General features: G+C 40.4%; 1 protein-coding gene across 2 annotated transcripts in view; it reads right to left on the bottom strand.

Annotated features, from left to right (window-relative positions):
* Window positions 1–6,556: 6,556 nt before the first annotated feature.
* Window positions 6,557–25,143, bottom strand: part of fam193a (family with sequence similarity 193 member A) — a 30,214-nt gene continuing 11,627 nt past the window's right edge. For both annotated transcript variants that reach the window (XM_053502570.1, XM_053502571.1), the window contains 20 exons: window positions 23,388–23,557; window positions 22,232–22,399; window positions 21,730–21,958; window positions 20,372–20,496; window positions 20,138–20,285; window positions 18,278–18,352; window positions 18,087–18,164; window positions 17,885–18,003; window positions 16,527–16,781; window positions 16,196–16,346; window positions 13,949–14,092; window positions 11,484–11,750; window positions 10,640–10,859; window positions 10,221–10,460; window positions 9,835–10,117; window positions 9,445–9,625; window positions 8,930–9,154; window positions 7,641–8,508; window positions 7,422–7,503; window positions 6,557–7,336 (listed from right to left, as the gene is read on the bottom strand). In XM_053502570.1, the coding sequence (XP_053358545.1) occupies window positions 7,243–7,336; window positions 7,422–7,503; window positions 7,641–8,508; window positions 8,930–9,154; window positions 9,445–9,625; window positions 9,835–10,117; window positions 10,221–10,460; window positions 10,640–10,859; window positions 11,484–11,750; window positions 13,949–14,092; window positions 16,196–16,346; window positions 16,527–16,781; window positions 17,885–18,003; window positions 18,087–18,164; window positions 18,278–18,352; window positions 20,138–20,285; window positions 20,372–20,496; window positions 21,730–21,958; window positions 22,232–22,399; window positions 23,388–23,557 (4,122 nt within the window). In that variant the 3' untranslated portion in view covers window positions 6,557–7,242. The remainder of the gene's footprint in view (window positions 7,337–7,421; window positions 7,504–7,640; window positions 8,509–8,929; window positions 9,155–9,444; window positions 9,626–9,834; window positions 10,118–10,220; window positions 10,461–10,639; window positions 10,860–11,483; window positions 11,751–13,948; window positions 14,093–16,195; window positions 16,347–16,526; window positions 16,782–17,884; window positions 18,004–18,086; window positions 18,165–18,277; window positions 18,353–20,137; window positions 20,286–20,371; window positions 20,497–21,729; window positions 21,959–22,231; window positions 22,400–23,387; window positions 23,558–25,143) is intronic.

The raw sequence follows: 25,143 nt of genomic DNA, 5'->3' as shown, positions 1-25,143 counted from the left end.
AGTGTTTGCAAAACCTGGATGAACATGGTGCTTGAGATTGTCAATGATTCTCCAGGTTCCTTATTTTTTTAACATGAACAATAAAATATTCTAGATTTACGAAGCACTTGTGAAGTTTAAGTAAATAATAATAAGTAAAAATAATAAATACCTGTCAAAAAGTAACTAAAAATAATTTTGCGTCTATATAAAGACAAATATAAAAGGCGATAGAAAACTGGAATTTGTCTGATCGAAGACAAAATTGGTATTAAATATAAATAAATAAATAAATAAATAAATAAATAAATACGCTAGATGATAAAAAAAAGTAAATGTCTAGAATTGTTAATGTTAAAATGTTCAAAATGCAAAATAAATAATCATAAATAAAAATTAAGGCTCTTGTATCAATTATATAACTGAGTTTAAATAAAAACAATAATAAGTAAAATAATAAACAAATATGTCGAAAAATAATGAATCTCTTTCTCATTCACCTCCCGAATGAACGTGGTGTTTTTGAGCCAGTCAGTTATTTTCCAGCTTCCTTATTTCCCCACTAACATGACCAATAAATATCCTAGATGTACATTCTTTAAATGACGTAAGTTCTAGTGTTACTGGTATTCATTTATTCTCCACCAGCTCCGAGTCCGAGCAGCTGTTAGCTCATCAGACCGAGCTGGATTTTTTCACAGTGATGTCCACGAGAGGACAGAAGTTCATCTCTCAGGTCAAACTGCAGACTGAACGAACACCTTCCTGTCTTGCCCAACTGCATCCAAATTTCATGAATCTACAGTTATGTCAGCGTTGCGTCAGCACCAGGCTGAACCCTTTCACCTAAACACACCACCACCCACATTGCACTCTGACTTTTACAAGTACAAACCTCCCGAAACAGAGGACGAGTAACTAAACCTTCCATTATGGCTCAATCAGCCACTTCTTAGTGTCATAATATAAAAAAAGGTCAGTCATTTATGGAGCAGAAGCTGTTCTCAAACAAAACTCAGGAGAGGAAGTGGGTAATATATTAACATCATTGTTACTGGTATTAACTGTGACGTGTACTTCCTCTTAAAATTATAACAAGGGAGTCAGATAGGTATCTTGTAAATGAGAAGAGAAACAAAGCAGCTGTGACCTTATTTCTTAGGGTACCTCAAGGTAAGCTTCAGTTTAGAGTTTTTCTTTATTTTTTCCCTAAAGAAAAGAAAAGAAGAGAAAGAAAAGCACCAAAATGTCATAAAGGGAAAAAGGCCAAAAATAATGTAAAGATTACAAATATAACACATATAACAAAATTACTAACATTTTTTTACATAATGAGGAGATAACCTTATTTGGGAAGGAACAAGAAACACTAAAAATAAAAAATTATAAATAGCTGTAAATAAATAATAATTACCAACACTATTCCTTCTATAGAAGGTCAATATGAAAGTATGATGTTAAAAATGTAAAAGAATTAAAAACAAAAAAAGGTATATGGATCAAGACTATAACTAATAATTTAGTGTGTAGCTAAAGATAATAAAAAAAGATAATAATAATAAGTAAAAAAACAACCAAACGTCAAGTAAGGTAAAAATCAATCAATCAATCAATCAATCAATCAATCAGATAGATAGATGTTTGTGGAAGGAGTCGCCAGTGTCAGTGTAGTTTCTGTTGAACTAATGTACATCAGGCAGGACGCGATGGATCCCACAGGTCACCTCCTCCCCAGGGACCCAGCAGCAAATTGGTCCACATAAGGTACAAAGACGGGCCCATGTAGTCCAATCCCACAGACGAGTTACTTTATTCACGTTAGAACAAGCTCAGATAGAACGAAGTCAGTATACACACATTGCATCGCAGTTTCTTGCGTTTGGAGCTGCGTAGCTGCAGACCGGTCAGGGCATCCATGCTGACTCGTGTCCACCACTGAAAGCACCTACAGTGTGGACATGAGCATCAAAACTGGATCAGGGAACAGTGGAAGAAGATGGGGTCTGATAAATGGTGTGTGTGTTGCTTACCTGGGGAAGAGGTGCACTGTGGGAAGAAGGTGAGCTGGAGGAGGCAGTGTGATGCTCTGGGCAACATTGCGTCCTGCCATTGATGTGGATGTGACTTCGACATCTACCTAAACATCAGCTGGCCAAATACACACCTTCATGGAAACAATATTCTATAAGTTGGACATTCCTGTATTTTGATTGCTTGTGGGACTGGGTTTTATTTTCATAAGCTGTAATCATCAAATTAAAGCAAAAAAAAAAAAGAATTTGCTGTATGTGCAATAAAATGTAGAATATATGCATGTTTCAGTGTTTGACATAAATCATGCATTCTATTTCTTTAGAGGCACCATGTGTAACAAAACACTTATGCAAAAGGTCAAAAAGATAATCTTGTATTGGGATGAAGACAAAATTAACCTACAGGGAAAAAATAAAACTTCCTCGGGTCTTTTTTTTTGTCTCATCTGTCTCGTAGTAGGAGGCAGCCAATCCAGCGCAACGTGAAAGTGCTCTTGGCAGGAAGTGAAGTGGGGGCAAAAAGGCCCAGCTTCAAAAGGTCGCACTCTGGAGGTGGTTTAGTATATAAAAAAAGAAAGAAAGAAAGAAAAAAAAGATGCCTTTAAACCATTCGAACAGGATTGAGGAAGTGAATAAAAACCATTCAGCAGCTTGCTGAGCTCTCCCGTCACTTCGCCGCCTCGAAAAATATAGAAACTGCAGAAAGGATTCAACTTAGTTTCAGAATGTCGCATCTAGTCTACATGAGCATCAGGTTCTCAGTTCGCGTCCCCTTTTACCGATAATAAAGAGGAACTTCATGACTAAAATGGTGACGAGTGAACTCATTCGTCTCTCTGCTTAACCCCGCTGCATTCGGCCCCAGCGCTGCCTCATGAGGGCTGCAGGGTTTTCATTCCTAAAAAGCCCACCAGATTCATTTCTGCGTAGTGCATAATTAGGGACTTGTGAAGTGAAGCCGATTTCCAAATGACCATCATTCCGGGGTTTATGACTCGGATTCCCGGATAACTCACATTTCGGTAACGTTCCGGACATGGCTCGGCAATTTCAGTCGAACTTGATGTACAAAAGAAACACTCATCTGAAATTCTCAAATCCGACTGATCGGAAGGTGTAGTTTCATTTTCTGTAACAGCAGCTCGGCCCTAGAGGTTATTTATATAAATCCACATTTTACAACATATATTATTGTTTCCATAGTAACAACTCGTGCAGGAACAAGAAGAGAATGTTACTTTAGAATGGCAAATGTTCTGTACGACTCACGCATCCTCTATCCTGTAGGAAGTTGTTGGAGGCCTGAAGCCTATTCCAGGGAACTAGGGGCACTAGGAGGAGGTATAACATCCAGGATGGGGTGCTACACTAGGGGCAATTTATTACTCTGCATGTCTTTGGACTGTGGGAGGAAACCAGGGTATGCGGAGGAAACCCACAAAGCACGGAAAGAACATGGAAACTGCAGGCAGATAGACACCGAGGCGGGATTCGAACCCTCGACCTGACCCTGGCGGTGTAAGGTTACCGTGCCTTCTCAGACGTACAATCATAAACTTTCATTTAAAGGATATATTTAATATTTATGGAAGGAGTCTCCAGTGTCAGTGCCTTTATTGAAAAATAATCAACTTCTGGGCGGGAACAGTGACACAGAATTCCTTCAAGCAACTGCATCATTCATCACTTCCCCATAACTGTTCCACTGCTTTCATAATACTAGATGTTTTTACAAGAGACACTTAATAATCAAATAAGATTTTCGGTTTAATCCAAGGATGTCCAGTAAGAACTCCTCCCACCATCATTTTTTATTTAAATCACATGACCTCTGTACATTTGGCTAGCACCGCACTTCTAATGTTTATTCTCTATACCGCTTATCCTAGTTTCACAGAAAGCCCAGGATATCTCAGGAGACTTTGGGGACATGGTGGGGTAACACCCTGTACAGGGTGCCAGACCATCACAGGGCACAAAGACCAGCGCAGACACACACTCATAAACAGACTGTGGGCAATTTTGGGAACGCTGTTTGCTCTAATCTGCATGTCTGACATCTTCTGTACAAAAGTTCAAATCCGTTTTCCCCCTCAGTTACAAACAAGTGAGATCATGCTTATCTTGGCATCGCGTGGTACCCAGGCACGTTTGAAAAAAAAAAGAAAAAAAAAAATGTATTTTATTTAAAGAAACAGTTGTGCTTACTCAATCGAATTCTAGTTATTGGCAAAGAAAAACTCCCTGAGAAGGCATGAGGAAGAAACCCTGAGTGTAACCCAGAGTCAAAACGGAACCCGTCTCCTCTGGGTGACGAGCGCATAATGTCATTTTCATTAGGTTTCTTTTGTATACAGCTAAATAATAATTTTTAAAAAATCCACACATAATGCCCCTCGATTCAAGTCTGAAGAAAAATTTCACAGATGTGTCATACGGATCACTTCACTTTCTAGAACTGGTGTGAACCGATGAATACTGGAGAAAAATGATGCAATGATGTCTCAATCAAAACACTCGGTCCGCTCTCCGATCCTGAAAGTCGTGGAAGCGTGATCGTCGGCGTTACTCAAGCGCTTCTCAGCAGTTACACAGACAGGCTTGCTCAATTTAAAAACTGCTGGACATGCCCAATTTGGCAAATTCAAGATTTTGTAATAATAAGGCTGTCAGCACAAGCAAAAGAAAACACTGTATGAATGCGATATCACCAGCAGGGAGCACAAAAGAAACAGACTGCTCAATGCACAGGAAAAAAAAAAAAACATGCATTTCTTTCTCTCATGGAAATTTGTCCACATTATTCATTTCCCTGGGTGGATCTGGCGCTCTAGGGGACACTCGTCGTTCTCGGTTTTATAATAATCCACTCTTTTTTTTCAAATTATTATTTCCCCGACGTAATTGTTCGAGTTCAAAGAAACGCTCACCTTTTATTTCCCCCCGAAAAAACCTGCTTCTACTGTAAAAGCATTACGCGATTGCAGAGAAGTGAGTTGCACTGCTTTTTGTTCTCCCTGACCGTGCTCGATTCTCACAAGGGAAGTGAGCAAGGCTGAGGCACACTTCCATCCTGGTACTACCTGGCACTCGGGCCAAACGCTTACTCATGAGACAGTAACAGAAGATGGAAATACGAAAGGTTTTGTCTCCTTGACGCCTTTTGTTATACTAACGTACATGCTCCCGGTAACTGTTGGAGAAAATATGCGAAGATGGGCATCTTGGGAATCCTGAAAATTTCTGGGGGCTATTAACGGGAGCGAGCGGTCTGAACATTTCTGGCCTTGTTAGTTTAGCAAAGATGGAGCGAAACGTTTAAAGGTGAAGCGATGAATGAAAGCTTTTCTAGCAACAGGTTAAAGTGATAAAACAGAAATATGCTTGTGGTTCCATCATGTGATTTAAGTACCAGCAGAAACCGCCTGTTTCATCGTTTGCTCCAACTACGGATCATGACAGCAAATGTGCTGTGAAACAAATCCGTTATGACTTATTTTATGGGCGCTATAAACAAATAAAATGGAAAAAACTAAAACTTTTTATCGTCTCATAGACTTTCCTGTAGCGGAAACTAATTGTTACAAAATGCTGACACTGGAGACTCCTTACATAAACCGCTTTTTCAGCAGAACTTCACCAGACTGATGATTATATTTTTAGATTCTGTTTATTACGTGGATGCACGGTGGTGTAGCGGTTAGCACTGTGGCCTTGCACCTACAGGGTCAAGCGTTTGAGGGTGAGTTTGCATGTTCTTCCCGTGGTTGGTGGGTTTCCCCGGGTACTCCAGTTTCCTTCCGCAGTCCAAAGACAGACAGGGTAGACTAATTGGTGTCTCAAAGTTGTGTACAGTGTGTGTGTGTGTGTGTACATGTGTGTGCGCTGTACCCTGTGATGGACTGGCACCTGTCCTGGTTGTACTGTTAGCGCCCCTGAGCGATCCTGTTCAAGATGATCGTTATAGAAAACGAGTGTTTATTGCGCTTTGATTGTGATTATGAGACGTTGCTACAAAAAAACTAACACATTAAAATGAGTGCATTAGTGTCAGGGGTAATGTTATGGAAAATGAATCGAAACAGTCAGAATAAGACTCGCCCGGTGCTGTGTCACATGATCTACCAGCAGTCTTTACAGAACTCCCGTGCAAAACCGAATAGCTTGTCCCTTTATTACAGGGGCAATCAGGAAGTGCTGGGGGTTTTAAATTCACACCCTTCTGGGTTGCAGCATGGCTCGCTGTTTGCTCGTGGTGTGAATTCACAACGGCATGAAAAGGAAATAAGCACACAGACACGTAGCCCTGCCATTCCACTGTATTCCATCTTTCAAAAAAGAAAGACAAGATTTTTAATATTACTTAACAATATGTTAAAAAGTAGCCAGTCAGGCTTCAGTGTTAATACAATATACACTCTATAACAGATCGATAGTGTGAGTATTGTTCTTTTCTTTCAATTTGATTCTGAAAGTAGTCTGATACAAGCTGGCTACAGGATGAACAAAAAAAAAAAAAGAGAACTTAAAAAAAAAAAAAAAAGACAAAAAAAAAAAAAAACCTAACACTTTTTTTTACGGAACAGTTGTTTAATGGAACTGAATAACCAAATGAGAACAATCGGTCAAGTATTAGCCATCTTCCTGTCCTGGTGTGGACCGAGGGGAGGGAGCTCAAGTGCCCTAATCCTGTTCCCTTCTCCACTATCTGTAATGAAGTGCAAAATCTGTTCGCATCCACGAATAATGGGAATAAAAGACTCTCTCTCTTTTTTTTTTTTTTTTTTAAACTTCTTTACCAACTTCAGAATTTTGATCAGTTTTCCTGTTTGGATGTTTCGCGTGGCCTCTACCAACCATTGGGATTAGGAGGACCAACGGCCGACTCGGAGATATTCGAAACAAAAGAAAACAAGAATGGTAGAGTGGCATTTTGTGGTTGTATTTTTTTATGTCCTTTTTTTTTACCCCCCTCTCCTCCTCCCTAAGTACTGCAAAGCTGAATGTCTGGATTCATACAGTGACAAGGACAAGGCAAGGCATTGTGGGTAATGTCGGTCGGAGGAGCAGTCTGTTGAGCGTAGCAGCACTGGGATCAGCAGTCAGCCTGGTGAAAGAAGAGATAGGAAGAGGAGAGAGAGAGAGAGAGAGAGAGAGAGACAGACAGAGAGAAAGGATTGCTGATTGAATCCTGACACTCTCTGGAGAAGGATCTCGTCTCATCCTGTCGTTAGTGAGCCGCAAACGTAGCCTTTTTTAAGCTGAAGTTGGACCAGTTGATGGACAGTCTCTGTCTTGTCTGTCGAGCAGAGTCCAAGCAGAACCTGATCGGAGACAGAGAAAGAGAAGAAATTAAAAACCACGCAAAGGCTCAATTGGAGGTTCGAGTGAATTGATCCATACGGGCACCTTTTGAAACATTCCACCTCACGCTCTGTCTCGTCTATATCGACGCTGTCCAGGTCGATGTCCTTGGGCAGGAACACGTCGTCTAAAAGCGCAGAGAACATGATGCTTGATAACAATAATAATATTCAAACAGCAAAATGAACACTAAGGACATAAGTCCAAACAGTCCTCAAACCCAGAAGTTCGTTTCCGAATACAAGTAACCTCATTTGTTCTCACCTATGGAGTTATTCATCTTGTCTGCCTTCTTCTTCTTGTTCTTCTTGGCTTTGCTTTTGGGCTGGGGCGACTCCACGGGCACGGCTTTCCCGTTCTGCTCGACGGCTGCCGGTTCCATCACGGGCGAGATCCTGTCCTCCTTCAGTCCGTTCTGCTGCTTCTTCCCGTTTGTCCTTTCCTCCTTCTTGGTGTCACAGAGCTGCTCCTCAGCGGGCCTGGCCTTCACTTTACTTTCCGTGTGCGGAGGAGCGGCTATGCAGACGAGTTCTGTCGCCCGGGGCGTGTCGAGCGGCCGTTTTCCGACCTCGCAGGTTCTCGAGTTGTCGTTGGGCTGCTGTTTGGATTTGGACCTGGCGATGGCAGGCTCCGAGTGTGGCAGGGTGCCGTTGGGCAGCGAGAGTGTGACTTCGGCGGGTTTGTCTCTGCCGCGTCTTGGGCTCAATGGGCTGATTTTGGGTTGGGGTACAGGTATGAGTTCTTTAAGGGGCTCTTTGACTGGCTCTTTGAGGCGGACCAGGCCGTGTAGAAGCTGCGCTTTGCCGTTCTGCATGTTTTCCAGAACGTTCTGCGCGCTCTGGCGTAGTGGCTGGGGGGTGTTAGTGGGAGCGGGTGACGGAGAAGGCGTTTCGGGCTTGACCGTCGCGGTCGGAGCGTCTTTGGCCTTGTTTTCCCTCTTTTTCTTCTTGGAGGCGGATCTGTTGGTGGTCGTGGAGGAGTTGTGAAGATGCTGTATCTCCTTCAGGCGGAGCAGCTCCAGCTTAAACGCCTCCTCTTCCTCCTCCTGGCGCAGCCGCTGAGCCTCCAAAATCTGCTGCTGCTGCACCTCCCGCTCTCGCGCCTCCGCCTCCAATCGGGCTTTTTCCTCGAGCTGAAAAGCACAAACCGCCTCAGTTATGACGAATATTATTCTAAGCAATGCATTTTACGGATGTCCTCCACCTACTCTTTTTGGACCTACAGGGGTGGAAACCTACGCCCGGTAAAGACATGCGATCAGAATAATGCAATATATAGAGTATAAATCATCACTCGTCAAGTTTGGCAGGATGTCTCCGCCTACACTTCTGCTGTGTGTGTGTGTGTGTGTGTGTGTGTGTATATATATATATATAAACAATGATTAGATCTTATCTATCACTGAACACCATTTGGATCATAACCGATTCTGGGAGAAACGGCTAATTATTTAGCATTTTAAAGAAATATAGCACTTTGAATAAAATTGACTTGAATTATTTTTTCCAGCTTAATTTTTTATCCTCGTGCCTCATTTTCAGTCTGTTTTTTACCTTCTTCTGTTTATGGCGCGCGCGTTTGGCTGCTTTGGCGCTGGACGCAGGCTTGTTCCCGCCGCTGTTGATGAACTGCAGTAAATCCTCTACTTTGCGGTGGTCCTCCATACCGTCCCGCTCCAGCTCTTCCTTCTTGGGCTGTTCCTCTTTGCGCTTGGTGAGGCGAAGTCGGAGCTTCTCCCGCATCTCGGCGTAGTTTCTGCTAGTCGGAGCTGCGGGAGGCTGCGTGCAAACAATAAAAGATTTTTTTTTTTAAGATTTCTTATAACATGTAAACTGTGACATAAATCAACTGTATTAATTTCTGACATGCGGGAAGGTTAATTTATAGTTTGATCCCGTAGTTTATTTCTTCAATTTTTTTTCCTTCTTTAAATATGCCTGTTGTCTAACCCTTCACAAGTGTTTGTGCATTAAAAGGCTACATGTTGACTTTGTTATGTTCCTGTTTCAAATCAATTAAAAAAATTATTGCTGAAAAGAAAGTTTTAAAGTAAAGTGAGCTCTCTCACCCCTCCGTGGCCAAAGAATTCACAGTAGCAGCAGTCGCAGTATTTGCCTTCTTTCTGGTTGGTGGAGGTGGACGTTGAGGAGCTGTGTTCCGAGCTGCTGTCTTCGTCTGGACTCTCCTCGTAAGCCTGGTGTTCATAGGCTCCGCCTCCCTCACACCGGTGACCCTCGCAGTCTGGATCACTACCACACACACACACACACAAACAGCGCTGTCATTCGGATCACTGGTTACACTCTTAAATGCGGCTTTCTGGTTATGTATGGTAAGTGTAACTAATTAGCTTGTGAACGGTGCTGCGTGCCCTTTTAGTACCCTTAGGTCACTTTGGTACCAAAAACCTTACAATTAAAATCTTTTAAAAGAATTTCACAGAATTTTGAGAACTGACCTGCAGACGCTGCTAGGCCCGCTGATTGGCGCGTCGGCCGAGACGAGCGGCTGCTCCGCCCCGGGTACGCACAGCGTCTGGTGGGCTTCTAGGAACCCCGGGGCTGGAGCTGCAGACTTTGTGACGGGCTGACTGGCCATGCTTGGGAGATGTGTGCTAGGGATAGGGGGGTGTGTGGCACTGCTGAAAGGGGGCAGGGACGCCAAACCGGTAGGGCTGTTTCTGGGCGCGATGGGGCCGGACTGTAGATGGTCTTCTTTAACTACATTGTGAAAAACTTCACCTGAAGACAAGACAAAAAACAAACAAACAAAAAAAAAAAGGTAAGAATACAATCCCAGTGCGACTACAACGGAGACCTGGGGTTAAGCGGGGGGTGTTTGTACCTAGCGAGGCAGCTCTTTTAGCCGAAGCGTGAATGTGATTGTTACTGGACTGGACAGTGGTGGCGGTGCTGGAGACCGAGGAGATGGCTGACGACGTAGCCATCACCACCTCGCCTGCCTCCATGAAGGCATCTTGGTAGTTAAACAGACACTTCTTCTTCTGAGGGACGCTCTTCTTCTCCTTGTTCTCGGGACCCGGGAGGGGTGAGGTGCTGGATGTGTTGGAGGTGGAGTCTAATCCTAAGGGGGGGGGGGGGAAGGATTACTCTGTTAATATTTACTTTACAATGATATGTATGTAAAGAACGGAATCTCTGTTTAAAATGAATGCTGTCTGAATAGGGCTTATGAGCAAGTGCTTATGTTCTGTAAAAGCAAGAAGAAGAAAAAGAAGAAGAAAAAAAAAAGGTGATGGTCACCGGGTAGCGGCTCCTGCAGCAGTACACTCGGGTTCCAGTTCTTCATCATGTGCGTGTCCCACAGGTTCTCGAATTTGAGCGAGGGACAAGACAGAGAAGCGCTCCAGTTTTCGGCTCCGCCGCTAAAACAGCTTTGGTACACGTGTTCGGGCAGGGCGGGGCTGAACACCGGCTGCTGTTTTATTCCTGTGTGATTGGATACCGGCGCAGGCGAGAGAGTCTGAAACACATGGATAACACACATTAGCCGCACATCAATAATAAAATATTAATTAATATTATTTTTTTTATGTTTTTGTGTCACATCAAGAATAAGTCGATAAATGAGCATTGAATTGTTATGTTTAAAAGCGCTCAGATACATTTATAATACTTGAGGATTTTATCCATAAATCATGAAGTCTTAAAATCTGCTCATATTTGTCTGTTTTTCCACGGGTCTGTCCGCATCCCAGTGGTCTTCTTTTCATCAATTTTTATAATTTTAATAATAAAAATCAGTTCTTGGGGCACCTGAACATTTCCATATCAATGAAACTGAAAAGGTTCCTGTTGACTGCTTTAAAAAGCCTAACCTCTGATGAACAGCACCACCTTCTGGTGGTGAGATGACAATACAGCAAGACAAAACTTTACAAAACTGTGTAAAACGTCAATACATTGAACAATTTACCAAGAGAAAACATCCACTCAGTATTAGGGGTTTAATTCCCGAGCATCGATGAACAGTAGAGTAAAACTCATTTTAAATTAAAAAGCAAATACAATATAGAAATAGCAATGATAAAAACTTCATAAAATTATTCACAAAAACTAACTGCGTGTTCTATGTAAGGTTTCTGACCTTGCTGTGTGTGAGGGGAGGGCTGGAGTACAGTGTGGGCAGCAGCGGCCGGGGCAGATGGGGCAGGTTGTGCATGGGCAGGTGTCCATGGATGTGGGGGTAGAGATGGAGCGCGGGGTGAGCTGGACTCTTTTCTGTGAAGAACTGATGGGGTGCCGTGTGGAGGTGCCGGGAAGGCAGAGCGGCGGTGCCCAGTCCTGCTGTACCGCCGTCCACGCTCCCCTGGTTACACACGTGACACTCGCACGGGTGCTGCACCTGCTCCACCTGCACGTAGAAACACAAAACACACACACAAACACATGATTATACATTCACGACACTCCGCTGTATTTATATTAAATCATTTTTCAAGCAGTGGCACAGAGGCAACTTAATCACGCCTGAGGGCAGGAAGGGTTTCTTATTACATCGTACACAGCAGATCATTACAGAACAGGAAGAATTAGATATTTCTAGAGGTATCCCGTGACACCTTATGACCTCGCTGATCATCATCTAGATTGTGGAAAATATCACACTTATTCATCGTAAATACACAGTGACTGTATATGACTGAAATGAGCGAGCAATATAGTGTTTCATTATGAGCAAATAGTATAGTACGGCAAATCAGAATTTTCCCACATCTTGTGCATAGTGATAAGTTTGTCAGCTATTTTCACTTTTAGTCTTAGTCTCAGTCCCGGGATAAATCTCCCTGTTAGTTTTTATTATATTTAGTATTTAGATATTAATCATATCCTATTTTTGCTCAGTCAAGTTTTAGTCGACTAAACGTCTGGACATTTTAGTCTAGTTTAAGTGAGAGGAGCCCATAAGTATTTTAGTCTAGTTTTAGCAAATAAAAATGTAACAGTTTAGCAATAAGATTATTATTAATTAACCCTAGAGTCTAGTCTAGACAATACCATTTTTGAAAGGTTTTTCCCAATTATTTTAACATTTAAAACGTATCTTTAACGATTTTTTGAACTTTTTTTTTATAAATATGAATTCACACACTTGGGCTGTTGTAGTGATACTGTAGCTCCTCTGGGTCACAATCATTTGCTAACCTATTAGCTTAATGTGCTTGGCAACGGTTTAACTATAAAATAAAATAAAACAAGATCACAACATAATTATGTTATCACGTGGTAGTCCATAATTACCAAAAGAGGCTGTATGACTGGGTGATTATTATGGTATGCCTCAATGCGTCTCTTCAGGTTTGTGGTATTTTTTCCCAGCGATTGTGTTCCCCCACTGTTTCCCCTCCGATATTACTACACATCGGCTTTTTTCTCTGGATCAATGTGAAGAAAAAGGGGCCAAATATCGGCTTTTCTCTTTCGCCAAGTTAAAGGTGACTGAGCTTGTAACGTCCCGTCACTGCGCACACTAGCTAGAACGCTTCCTGTATTTAGTTGCAGAATTTAACAATTTTGGATTTATTCTTCTTTGCATTCCACTGCCTCATCAGCATTGTGTAATTTTCATAGACTCATACAAAAACCTACAAATATACACGTATGACGCATGCATGAGTGTGTTTACAGTATGTATACAGAGCTAGCAATGTGTTGTGGTAGACTGAGGAGCCACTCAGGAAGTCAGAAGTAATGATTGGTGATTTTACTCACCGATATCTGAATATATGTAAAAAATTTCAATGACAAGAAAAAAAAAAAAGACTTATTATTGCCTCTGTGGTTTCTGAAATTAAAAGGGCATGACCTCTTAAAATCACTGAAATCAATGGCTGGGAAATTACATCATTCCACAATTAATAAAAATAATAACCAATGGCATATAGTGTATACGTGCTGTAACACGAAAATCATCATCTCACCTTATTGTTATACATTATTTAATGGAACTAATGAATACGATTATACAGTAAATATATAACAATTTTGGAAAAAGGTTACAGTCATGAAACACAAATACTTTACTTGTGTACAAGTAGAGACACTCTGGATAAAATATTTTATCAAAAGTCATCAATTTACAGTTCTACTTGATTAGTAGCACAAAAGTACTTTCTTTCAAATTTACTAAAGTATTAAATAAACGGAGCTCGTATTAGCCCACGGTAGTCTAAGTCAGAGTAAAAGCCCCTCTCTCTCTCTCTCTCTCTCTCTTCCAACTTAGTCACCGTCACCTGTCTCCATTTCTGTTTTTAAACACCCGATACGCGATTTGGAAACGCAATTATACAGAATAGTCACCAGGTGGCGATATTATAGCTTCAAATACTACACACCACTGTGGTTACATAACTTTTAACACTATGTTAAAATGTGGTGGAGTACAAAGTACACATATTTTTGTGGGATGTGCTGGAGTACGAATGAAAAGTGTCCACTAATAAAAATGCTTAATTAAGGTACAGATGCATTAAATATAAACTTAAAAACAGTAATGATGTAAATTTACATGGTTGACTTCCACCTGTGCATTTTTTTTTGTCCTAACCGTACCTGTGTATGCGTGTAGGAAGGAGGAGGACTGTCTCTCTTCCCACAGGAGAGCTCCCCCTGCTGGCCTGAAGTCTGAGTGCTGCTCTCACCCTCCGCTTCCTCCTCGTCCGTCTCTGAGGAACTGCTGCTACTCCTCTGTTGAGACTACGAGAGAGGAAGAGAAAACGAATTATAAAGTATTATTATTCGTATTATTACAGTATTCTAGGACACAACAAAGTCTTTTCACAATCAGAAATGAATTAAAAACAGAGTCTGATCAGTTACTTGTGCTGAATTAGACTCAAAGTTAAAATTAGAAACATCAGTATTTAACATCTTAATAAAAAAAAAAAAAAAACACTCCACAGTAATTTTTTAATGATGAAGTCCATTAACTCATCAATCAGTGTAAAGTAGAAAACACTGCTCTGGTCTTTGCGAATCTTTCTTGTCGCGATTATATAATCTTTACATGCAAAAATCTATTCACTTCAGCAGACTGCTGAAAGTCCTTTACGGCTATAAGGAAAAGTTTGACTTTTAAGCATTTTCATATCTGATTCAAATTTATTTGATTGCACTGACATCTACTGTCTAATTTGTCTTAAGCAGATATATTTCTTACAGGATTTAAAATATTAAAAACAATTATATTTAAAAAAATATTTTTTTAAATATGATTTCTCGTAAAACAGATCAATAATCTTTTTTCTGAACCACACTCCAGTCCAGTAGGTGTCAATATTACATCAATCACCCATAAACTCAAAAGAAGAACCACCACACATAATCCCAATTTTACCGAGGATGAAGGCAGTTTCTATTTTCGGTATAGTTTTAAGAAATTCATCAATTTTAGAGCATTTGCATATAATTTTAAAAAGTGTGAATTGAATAATAATAAAAAAAAAAGAGATAAATTAAATCACACAGCTCGAGATCACCTTCATAAAGCTGCCACAAAGTGAAAGTAAATTGTGCTGGGAACAAAGAACATTTTATATTACACTAGATGTGCTCGCGACTTTGTTGGCGTGGAATTGTTGGGGGGGTCAAGGTCACAGAAAGGTCAAAAGGCATTGGTGCTTGAGCTATTGCACTAAGAACAGTAAAGTACTGTACAGGCTCTTACCTCTTTTACGTACTTTTATTAACAGCCAGTTCGACCCGTGAGCTTCCGTTACAGAGTACAGATTTAGTAATGTGATTTGTATTCGATCCCAGACTGCATTTCCATTAGTGCTCCTTTTAGCAGCGCTCGTGAGTTACTTTAGACAGAAAGCACGAACAAATCGATAAGACTGAATGCAACCCTCGACTCAGTCCAGTCTGAGAGAAGTCTTTCAATGCTTTCTTCTCCAGTTAAAATAAAATTTTACACACAAGAACACACAAGTGCTTTTAAATAAAGTTGTGTCTCTTTGTTTGAGGAGTGATTAATGACCAGTACTGGGTTATGCTCGTAATATTTAAAGGTGTACGCGTGTATCTGGTCTTGTTTAATAAATGGAAATCGTTCTTGTTTACAGGTATTCCCCGACTTACGAACATTTTTACAAAATTCCACAGATACAAACGGACTGCAGTTCTACTTCCGGTTCAATTGTGGAAGTAGCTCACATGTATTGTGCAGAAAACAGACACTGCAGTACACCAGATGCCAATATTTACAATTATATACAATATTGTCAGTGTGTAAGCGAATGTATAAAATGTCTAAGGTCTGGTATATTTTATGTGTGTGCAGGAGAATTAAGTTGGCCTCACTGGTTTCAATGAATCAGTCCTGGAGACTAATGATAAAAAATGTCTGTCCTGTAAAGCTGTCCTGGTGGTAAATAATCCTAATTTCCAAAAATCCTCAACGAGACAGAGTTCACAGTCCAATACAGTGGAAAACAGCTGACAAAATGGCGTCTGGGATTCCCCTCGCGATTTAAAGGTGTAGAGAAAACACTGTTACATATCACTGTGAGATACATTTACTTAGGCGCGGTTACGTTTTTTGGCCACATGATAGCAGTGTGGGAAAAGGTGACATAGATTTAGTTAAGTGTATTGCTATGCTGTACATTGTATATTTGTGTTAAAGTTGTGCATGTGACTCACTTTGTCGAACAAATCAGACTTACGGACGTGCTCCTGGAAGGGAACTTGTTCATAAGTCGGGGACTACCTCTATAATAGGTTTAAGGAACAGTGCAGAGCTGTTTGTTATGTAAAGAATAAATAAGATGACGTGAGATCTCTCAGCAGGAGACTCACCTCATGTTTGAGCACTGCGCTCTCTCCTCCTCCTCCGTTGAGCTGAGCGTGCAGGCCGTTCATGCTCGCCACCACACCAGCGTCCTCGTACCTGCTCAGGGGGTAGATGCATGGCAGCGCAGGCACTTCGTCATCGTCGTCATCGCTGCCACTAAAGTGATGACAGGAACTAACTCGACTCAACTTGCCTTTCACAACTTTAATCATAACTACTAAGCGTCTAAAATGCGTTCCATTACGATGTTAGTTAGACTCTAAATGTTGGTAAATAATTCTTTGTGCTTGAATAGCACTAGCAGCGTAAATCTAACCGCTTACTGACGTGACTCACAATGTGGGGGCGCCGTCCTGGGGCAGGAGGAGGTGCGGGTGCTGTTGGACGGTGATCGGGGAACTGGAAGCGGAGCCGGAACCGGAGCCAGAGCCGGAGCTTCCTGAAGACATGCTTGGGGGATGAACCTCGGACAGGTAGTCTCGAGGAGGCTCCGCCTGCAGTGGCAGCTTCAGGTGAAGCTCCTCCCCTACGGGGGCGTCCATGATGCCGCACGTGAGGATGTGAGAGAGGCTGCAATCGTCACACGTGCACCTGGGGAACAGTGCCAGACGCAAAAGGGGTGAGATTCGAGGAAACCAGATTTCTAGAAATAGCAGTGATGCACAGCTGGTAACGCTAAAGCAAAACTAAATAATAAAACACAAGGAGTAAATATAGACAGGAAAAAAGAAAGACAGAAAGAAAGAAACCTAAAGTGAGAAACAAAAAATGCAGAAAAGGCAAAGAGACATAAGGCAGAGGGAAAAATATATATATAAAGGTAAAAAAGTAAAAGGTAGAAAATAAAAGAGACAGAATAAATGGAAGAAAGAAAAAACAAAGAAATGCAGAAGAGCATCCAAAAAGAAAAAAAGGGACAGGATCAAAGAAGGAAAAAGAAAGAAGGGCAGAGAGAAAGAAAGGGACAGGAAAAAACTAAGAAAGAAAAAGCAATAAAGAGGATAAAAGGAAGAAAAAAAGAAAGAATGGCAAAAAAAAAGAAAAAAGAGAATAAAAGAAAGAAAGACGGTGAAAAAAACAAAATAACTTAGGAAAACTAAAAAGGGAGGATAAAAAAAGATAAGACATAAAGAATGGCAGAGAAAAAGTAAACAAATCAGACAAGGAGAAAAAAGTAACACAGAAAGCCTAATTGCCTGAAAGAGAGACAGAGGAAAAGGTACAAAGAAAAAAAAAAATCAATGCAGAGGGGCAGAGAGAAAAAACGGACAGGAGAAAATAAAAAAAAAATAAAAGAAAGAAAGTGAAGCAGAGAAAAAGAGGGGGGGAAAGTGACAAAGAAAGAAAGACGGAATAAAAAAAATAAAGGAAACGTTTAGAGCAGACATCATTTGGTCAATGTTGTGTTTTTTATTCAGGATGGTAATAAGATGAAGATGATAGTACGGTTTAAGAAGTTACTTTTTCAGGGTTACTGTACTATGAGTACTAATAAGACCTATCTGTACTCCGTATACTGCAGGTAACCAGGTGCAGACATAGAACCATCACTGACTGGAGCACGGCTTATACGCCTTCTTTCATTTCAATTTCATACTTTTCCAGGACATGGCTCTGCTCCTCTCGGTCTAATAACACATGGTATATACATAAGCCCTCTAATGTCTACGCTGTTTGCAAAGTGTGAAGTTCACCTTCTCCGATAGTTGCAGTTGGGACAGTCTGGAATGCTGAGCCGAGACGACAGCATCTGCTTGACCGTGTCTGTGAAGGTGCTGTCTCCTGCCAGGGACTTCTTACTGTTCTGTAGGAACTGAGAACAGATAATAAGTGCACCTGAGAAATTCATATTCACGTCTCTGGATTTAAGTCGAGGTTGAGGAGACATTGGGTTACCTGTTCCTCGAAGAACCTCCTTTGTTTGAAGATCTCGCCGTCTTCTTTAAGCATCCTCTGCTTCGTTCTTAAAGACATCTAGCATAAAAGAGTGATGGGAAAAAAAGGGTGAGGTGTAAAGATTTTCTTCATGGAGAAGAAAAAAAAATTAACGGATAAAAAGACACCAAAATGATCAGAGAACATCTTACGTTTTTACTGATTAGAGACTTGTGTGGCTCGGTGCGCTGATTTGTGAGGTTTTGCCCTTCCACTTTGAAAAGCAACTTGAAAGCAGAAAGAGAGAGACAGTCAATGAATTAAATATTAGACAAAACCGCATGTCGGATTTTATCTTTTTTTTTTTTAAACCCAGCATGAAATAAACCCAGCATACACAACAGCGCTCCATTTAACCCAGAAGATCTACTAGTAAGACAGAAAGTCCATAACGCTCCTCGCTGTAAAAAACTCCCCTTGCTATTAATGTCCAGGTCTCACCTCTCACACTCTCCTGTTCTTGGGTTTAATGAAAACACCCCAGAACACAATGTCTTCTTTGGGATTTCACCTTAACATAGAGGTTCTTGACACAAAGCTGTTCACGGAGAACGCGAAGGGCAGAACCAATGCTCGGTATTAGGGATGTCACAATAGCGAGACTGGTATCAGGTATCTGTCAGACGCTGCGCTAACCAGTAAAACTGTTCTGATACATATGCACCAATACCACCTTACGGCAGGAGCAGACGCTCGCTAAACAAGGTGTGTTAGGGGACCAACAGGGCAAAGTGCAGTTCTGAAAAATTAGTCCAACTTGGAAAAGGTACAACTTGCAGTTTCTTGAATGACCACTAGGACACTGGCTTCCAAAGTGAGTCAACCCCATTTCCAACAACATTTAAAAGTCTGGCACGAAAAAACATTTTAATCTCCATAGCTAGGTTTCCCATTAATGAAAATTACAAAGAAGATAAATTTTTATGTATCTCATCAGTTAAAACAATAATAAGCTATAAAATTATAATGGAAGTGACAAGTTTGAAATATTATGGTGCATTATCACCACCTTCTGGTCTTAATCTCGCTTATCTTTTCAGTTGAAATCCTCTTTTCAAGCCCTGTGGCCTTTAGGAGACGCAATGAATACTTCCTTCCTTGTCCTCTTTCTCTCTTTTATCGTCTTGTGCAGAATTTACCTTGCGATATCGTTGTTGTTGGTGCTGTGGTCCTGAAAGACCACAGTGGAACAATTTTCCTTCCCAATGGAAAGTAATTACTGTTCATTGGAATGATACAATTTGTACCAGTAAGCATAACTTCATGTTATAAAATATACACTTACTTACTCTGAAAAACCCACGAAAAAGAAGGAAGGAACATCGAAGGCTGTTTGACAAGCATTTGCAGCTTAGTGGCGCTTGACTGATCAGAAAACAATAACCCCGGAATTTTAACAAAACACAAAAATAATCACAAAACTGCCCAAATACTAGAGGAGGGAGACAAAAACCTGACTCAGTTACAATTCATGTATTCTAACACTGTCTCCAAGATTGATTCAATAATCTTTTTAATATTTGTTTTATTATTACAGGTAGTCCCTTACTTACGAACAAGTTCTGTTCCGGGAGCACGTTTGTAAGTCTGATTTGTTCTTAAGTCCGACAAAGTGAGTCCTATATGCCTTAGATACAAATATACAATGTAAAGCGAACCAATACACTTGACTAAATTTCTGTCCCCTTTTCCCACACTGCCATCATGTGGCCAATAAACACAATCGCGCCCAAGAAACTTAATCTCACAGTGAAATGTAACAGTGTTTTGTTTCTGCTGTCGCCCTCGGCTCGTTCACCAGGGACTATCTGACCATTTTGATTCATACACATTCACATTCCACACAAACTTAAATAATTCTTTTGATTGTGTAAAGTTGCTTTGCAACAATGACAATTATTAAAAACACTATACAAATAAAAATGAATTGAATTGAACTAGACAGCAACTGTCTGAACACAACACAACGGTCACGTATGATTTTAGAAACAGAAAGAGTCAGAGTGCTCCACCTGCTCATCCACGTAGTCGTCTATCCTCTTCCTGCACTCCATCCACTCCACCGCCACGGCCTTCATCTCCTGCTCCAGGGCGTGTAGACTGTCCAGCAGCGCCTTGTACATGTCTTCACTGTACGAGTCGTGGGACGCCGTGCCCTGCCTGCAGCACAGAAACGCAGGAATGACGCTGTAAGCTTCACAACCTAACCGGGTGTATACGGGTGTATGAGCGGAGATGTACGTTACTTGAGCTGGCCGACGAGAGCCGGTAAGCTGCTGTGAAGAATGGGCTCGGAGAAAACCAGGCTCTCAAAAAGGTGCTTGTTGTGGAGCTCCCACGTCACCTGGAACTTCTTCAGGTGTTCGTTCTCCTGCGGAGCGACAGAGAAACACACTCGATTTTAAACGTTTAATATATTTCACAGGTTTAGACAGAGGAACACTGGCCTACCGTCAAAACACCTATTGTTTTTATCCATCTATCTATCTATATAGTAAATAAATTTAAATAGAACACACACACAGGAAGCTACTGCACTGAACGATCACCATAATAGACAACAGTGCTGTGTGTGTTTGTATGTAAATTACCCAGTGTGTTACGTACACGGATACAATTCCCTAAACACAGCTGCACGTCTTTAATTACTGTTTTCACTGAAACCGTAGCTGTCTTCCTTACACACACATCATGATAACAGTATATCAATATGTCAATCCGGAAAGAAAGTCAAAAGTAAAGGATGGGGGGGAAAAACAAGCAGAAAGGGAGTAAAAAAAAAAAAAAAAAGTAGGGCAGAAAAGAAGAAAGAAAAAATGTAAAAATAAAACAGAACAAAAGAACGATAAAACAAAAGAGGGAATAAAAGAAGAGAGGCAGAAAAGCAGATTAAGCAAAAAAAAGACAAAAGGACAAGGAAAGAAAAGCAAAAAAAGCAAAGAAAGACAGTCAAAGGACAGGAAAGAAATGTCCTTTGTCTGAGCTGTAATGCGGAAAAAAATAGAGAAAGACAGATAGAAGAAAAAAAGAAATAAAGTTAAAAACATGCAGAAAGAAAGACAAAAAAAGAAAAAAAAGAAAAGTAAAAAAGAGCAGAAAGAGGAACAGATTTATAGAAATGAAGAAAAGGAGAAAGACAAAAAAAAGAAAAAGTCAGATGGAAAGAGGTATTAAAAAAAGAAAAACAAACAAAAAGAAATGAAGATGAGAAGAGACAGAACATACGAAAGAAACAAAGAGTAAGGAAAAAGAAAGAGAAAAGTCAGAAAGGAGAAATACAGAAAAAATAGGCATAATGAAAAAAATAATGACAGTAAACAGATAAAAACAGTCCTAAACTCCTACAATAGTGCACCACACTAGAGCGTACACTAAATTAATTTTAAGAGAACACACACACAAAGCTGCTGCATTAAATCACCAACTGTGCACTGTGTGTGTGAGAGAGAGAACAATCACCTACTCTGTTTTATACTTAAATCCCCAGATCTACCTCTAAGTCCATCTGCACGTCTGTAATGACTTTTTTGCCTGAAACTGTAGCGATCTTTCTTATACACACACACCACGATAACACGCATCAACATCAATACGGAGTACAGACCAGTGTGAGCAGGAAGCTGCTGATGGTCCTGGCTGCCTGGCAGAGGGCGCTGTACTCCTCCAGGAGCAGGGAGATGAACTGGTGTGCCTGCGGAGGGCCATGAATGGCCCCGGGGCCCTCGGGTCCCGTCGACAGGTGCTTCAAGAGCCGGACCTTCATCTCCAGCACGTATTCCCTGGCCTGCTGCTCCAACCGCTGGTACAGCTGGTATGGGTCCTTCTCACACAGCCTGGTGAAAAAGGGGAAGAACAAGAGAGCACAGAGTAAACCTTTTTTTTTTTTTCGTTTAAACGTTCATCATTTTACAATGACAGTTTTATGTTTACCTACTAATTAGCTGGAGTTAACCCCTGAATCCTGGTTTCTCACGTGAACAAACGCAGAAGCTGTTCATCATGTGATTCTGTGGTTATTTCGTTTTTAGCTATTTATTATGTAAAGAAAAGAAAATGTAATGTGTTTGTGTGTGTGTGTGTGTGTGTGTGTGTGTGTGTCTGCTCACCTGTCCACCAGCTCCTTCATGCTGTCCTTGTCCCGGTTCAGAGGCTGGTCCTGGTCGTCCGCCAGCGGCGTCCCGGTCTGCCGGTAGATGCAGCGCACCAGGTAGCGCACCTCGGACCAGTGGTTCTGCAGCTGCTGAGACTCGCGCTCGGACTCCGCCGTGATCTCTCTGAGGAGCGCAAACACCAACATCTCGTACGTCAGCACCGTTAATATCTATGGAGTCTCTCGCGCTTCATCTGATCTTAACATTACAGACCCTAGCAAAAACTGATGAATAATTTGTTGTCTCATTTTAAAGTGAACTGGAGTGCATTTGCGCACGCGCGCGAACACACACACACACCTCTCCATTTAACATCTGGCAATTTAATGGATTTTGACTGGCACCTTCCACTATGTTACACAGCATGTCAGTATTTTTGATCCTTTTAGTCACATTTAATTCGTCAAAACTTGTGCTTGAAACAAATACTATCGAATAGACGAACACTATCGCTCTTAAAAAAATAAAAATAAAAAACAAAATATTTAACATTAGGAAATAAAAAATATAAAATTTATGAAAATGCTTAAAAAGTGTTAATAAAAACAAATTATTAAAATTAATAAAAAGTGTTACAAATTTATGAAAAAAGTCATTTGAAAATATAAAAAAAACATTAATTAAAAAATATTAATGTTAACAAATTAAATGTTAAAATGTGTTAATGTTAATTAAATGTTAATTGTTCATTTTAAATGTTAAAAAATTATTTTAAATGATAATGTAAAATGATAATTTTAAATGCCAAAAAAAATTTAATGTTCATGTACGAATTTATTGTACATTAAAATTAAAATAATCAATTGTTAATTTTAAATGATAAAAAATAATTTAAAATTTTAAAAAATAATTTTAAATGATAAAATAATTGACATTAAAATTGAAAAATAAAATTAACATTACAGGCTATCCGAAATTTTCATATTACTTTAATCTCATATTAAAGTGAACTGGAGGTCACACACAAACACACACAGGCACACAAACACGCACACCTCCCTGTTTAACATCTGGCCATTTAACAGCTTTTGTAGACTTCATAGTGTTGAGTTTTTGTTTTGAGTCACGTGTGTGTTTGTGTGTGAGCCAGCGAGTGTCCTGTATCCTGTACCTCCTCTCGCTGCACGCCTCGCAGCCGCACACCGTGTCCGAGGAGAGCGGCGTGCTGAGGTCTGGTGTGGGTAAAGTAGGAGCGCCGACGATTAGCCTGGAATTGGGGCTGGTTGCGTCCTGACTTAATCCACCGTTACCCATGGGCATGCGTAACAAAAAGTCCTGACTCTGCAAGGGGGAAAGAAAAACAGGAAATGTTTTTAATTTTTAATCAGATTGATGCATCATCAGGTCAGATTAAAAATAAATAAATAAACAGACAACACTATGCTGTCAAGTAGAAATAAAGGGGGGTGGGGACGTATTTATTTACGCATCGTGATTCTTCCTTGTGGTCAAATCATGTATCGCCACACAGACACCAAAATCTATACTACTGGCACAGTGCAAGGCAGCACAGCACCTTGTGAGATAAGTGCGAATTATTTGCCATGTTGGTTTAAAATTGTAAGGAAATAGAAAAATAAATAAAATAAGAATTTATACATTTATTTATAAAATCAGGATATCACTTAACAGAATAACAATACATATTAAATCAGCATCTAGGTATCATGATATAACATCGGGAGATCCCTGGCCACTCCCATGCGTGTTAAATTTTGACTTAATCCACAATACAGCAATACAGCCAGGGAATATAAAGCAGCCAGTAGAGAGCAAATAAAAAATGGGAAATAAAGATGGCAACAAACACAACAACAACAAAAGAGGAAAAATAACATGCACAACAGATTAAAAAAATTATAAAATAATACAATAAAAAATAATAATGTAGCAATAACAATAATAATAATAATACAGTAAGTCCCCGACTTCCGAACATTTGAGTGCCAAACTTTCACAGATGCGAACGGATCTCACATTACGAACATTCAAACAAATTGTAGAAGTAGCAGTTGCTGCGGTTTGCTTATTCCACAGTGCGATAGTGTACAGGGGTACAGTTTTCAATCAGAGCCCAGAACGTCCGGAAGCCAGCGGAAAAGCAGCGGTGTTGTGGAGTGGACCGCACAAAGCAATAACCATGGATACAAAAGCGAAAATAATTTTGAAAAAGATTAGACTGAGGTGAAAAGATGGTAGACTTCACTCGTTCTTATAACGCCAATCGCTCGACCGCCGGCACGATTATAAAGAATGAAGACAAGATCATGGGACATGTGAAATCTGCTGTGGCAATGAAGTTAACAAAAAAAAATCCAAAAAGCTTGGTAACGTGATAGAGAAGATGGAGAAACTTCTCAGGATCAGCATCTGCGTCGAAGGCGTACAAGACTCGCTTTGTCGGACTTATGGACGAATCCGACTTACAAACGTTCCCCCGGACCGGAACTCATTAGTAAGTCGGGGACTTTATTAATTAAGAAATAAATGTACCAAAAAATAAACAAATTAATTTTTTTACTTTTTGGGGGAAAATACCACAAGTAAAAACTAAAAGTTTACACCACATGAACGGACTTGGATCTTTATTTTATTTTTTAAAAACAATACTTTCCAATATCTATTTTATTATTGAATAAAAAAAGAGGGGTTTAATATGACTCTGTGTACATTTATGAATAAAGAAAAATTGACATTAATTTAATTACATTTGTTATCCTCCTCGTCTGTGTAGTCAAAGAAAGCAACAGCTTATCCAAGATGGCCGCCGCGTGACTCCTGTTGTTATACGGCGCGTCAGTTGTGCGCGTGATGTAATACCAATATAAATAGTGGGTCAGTTTGAGGAACTAGCACTGCGCCTCAAT

This window comes from Clarias gariepinus, chromosome 8, assembly GCF_024256425.1.
Source record: "Clarias gariepinus isolate MV-2021 ecotype Netherlands chromosome 8, CGAR_prim_01v2, whole genome shotgun sequence".
In the NCBI taxonomy this organism is placed as follows: Eukaryota; Metazoa; Chordata; class Actinopteri; order Siluriformes; family Clariidae; genus Clarias; species Clarias gariepinus.
This window is presented reverse-complemented; position numbering and strand designations above follow the sequence as displayed.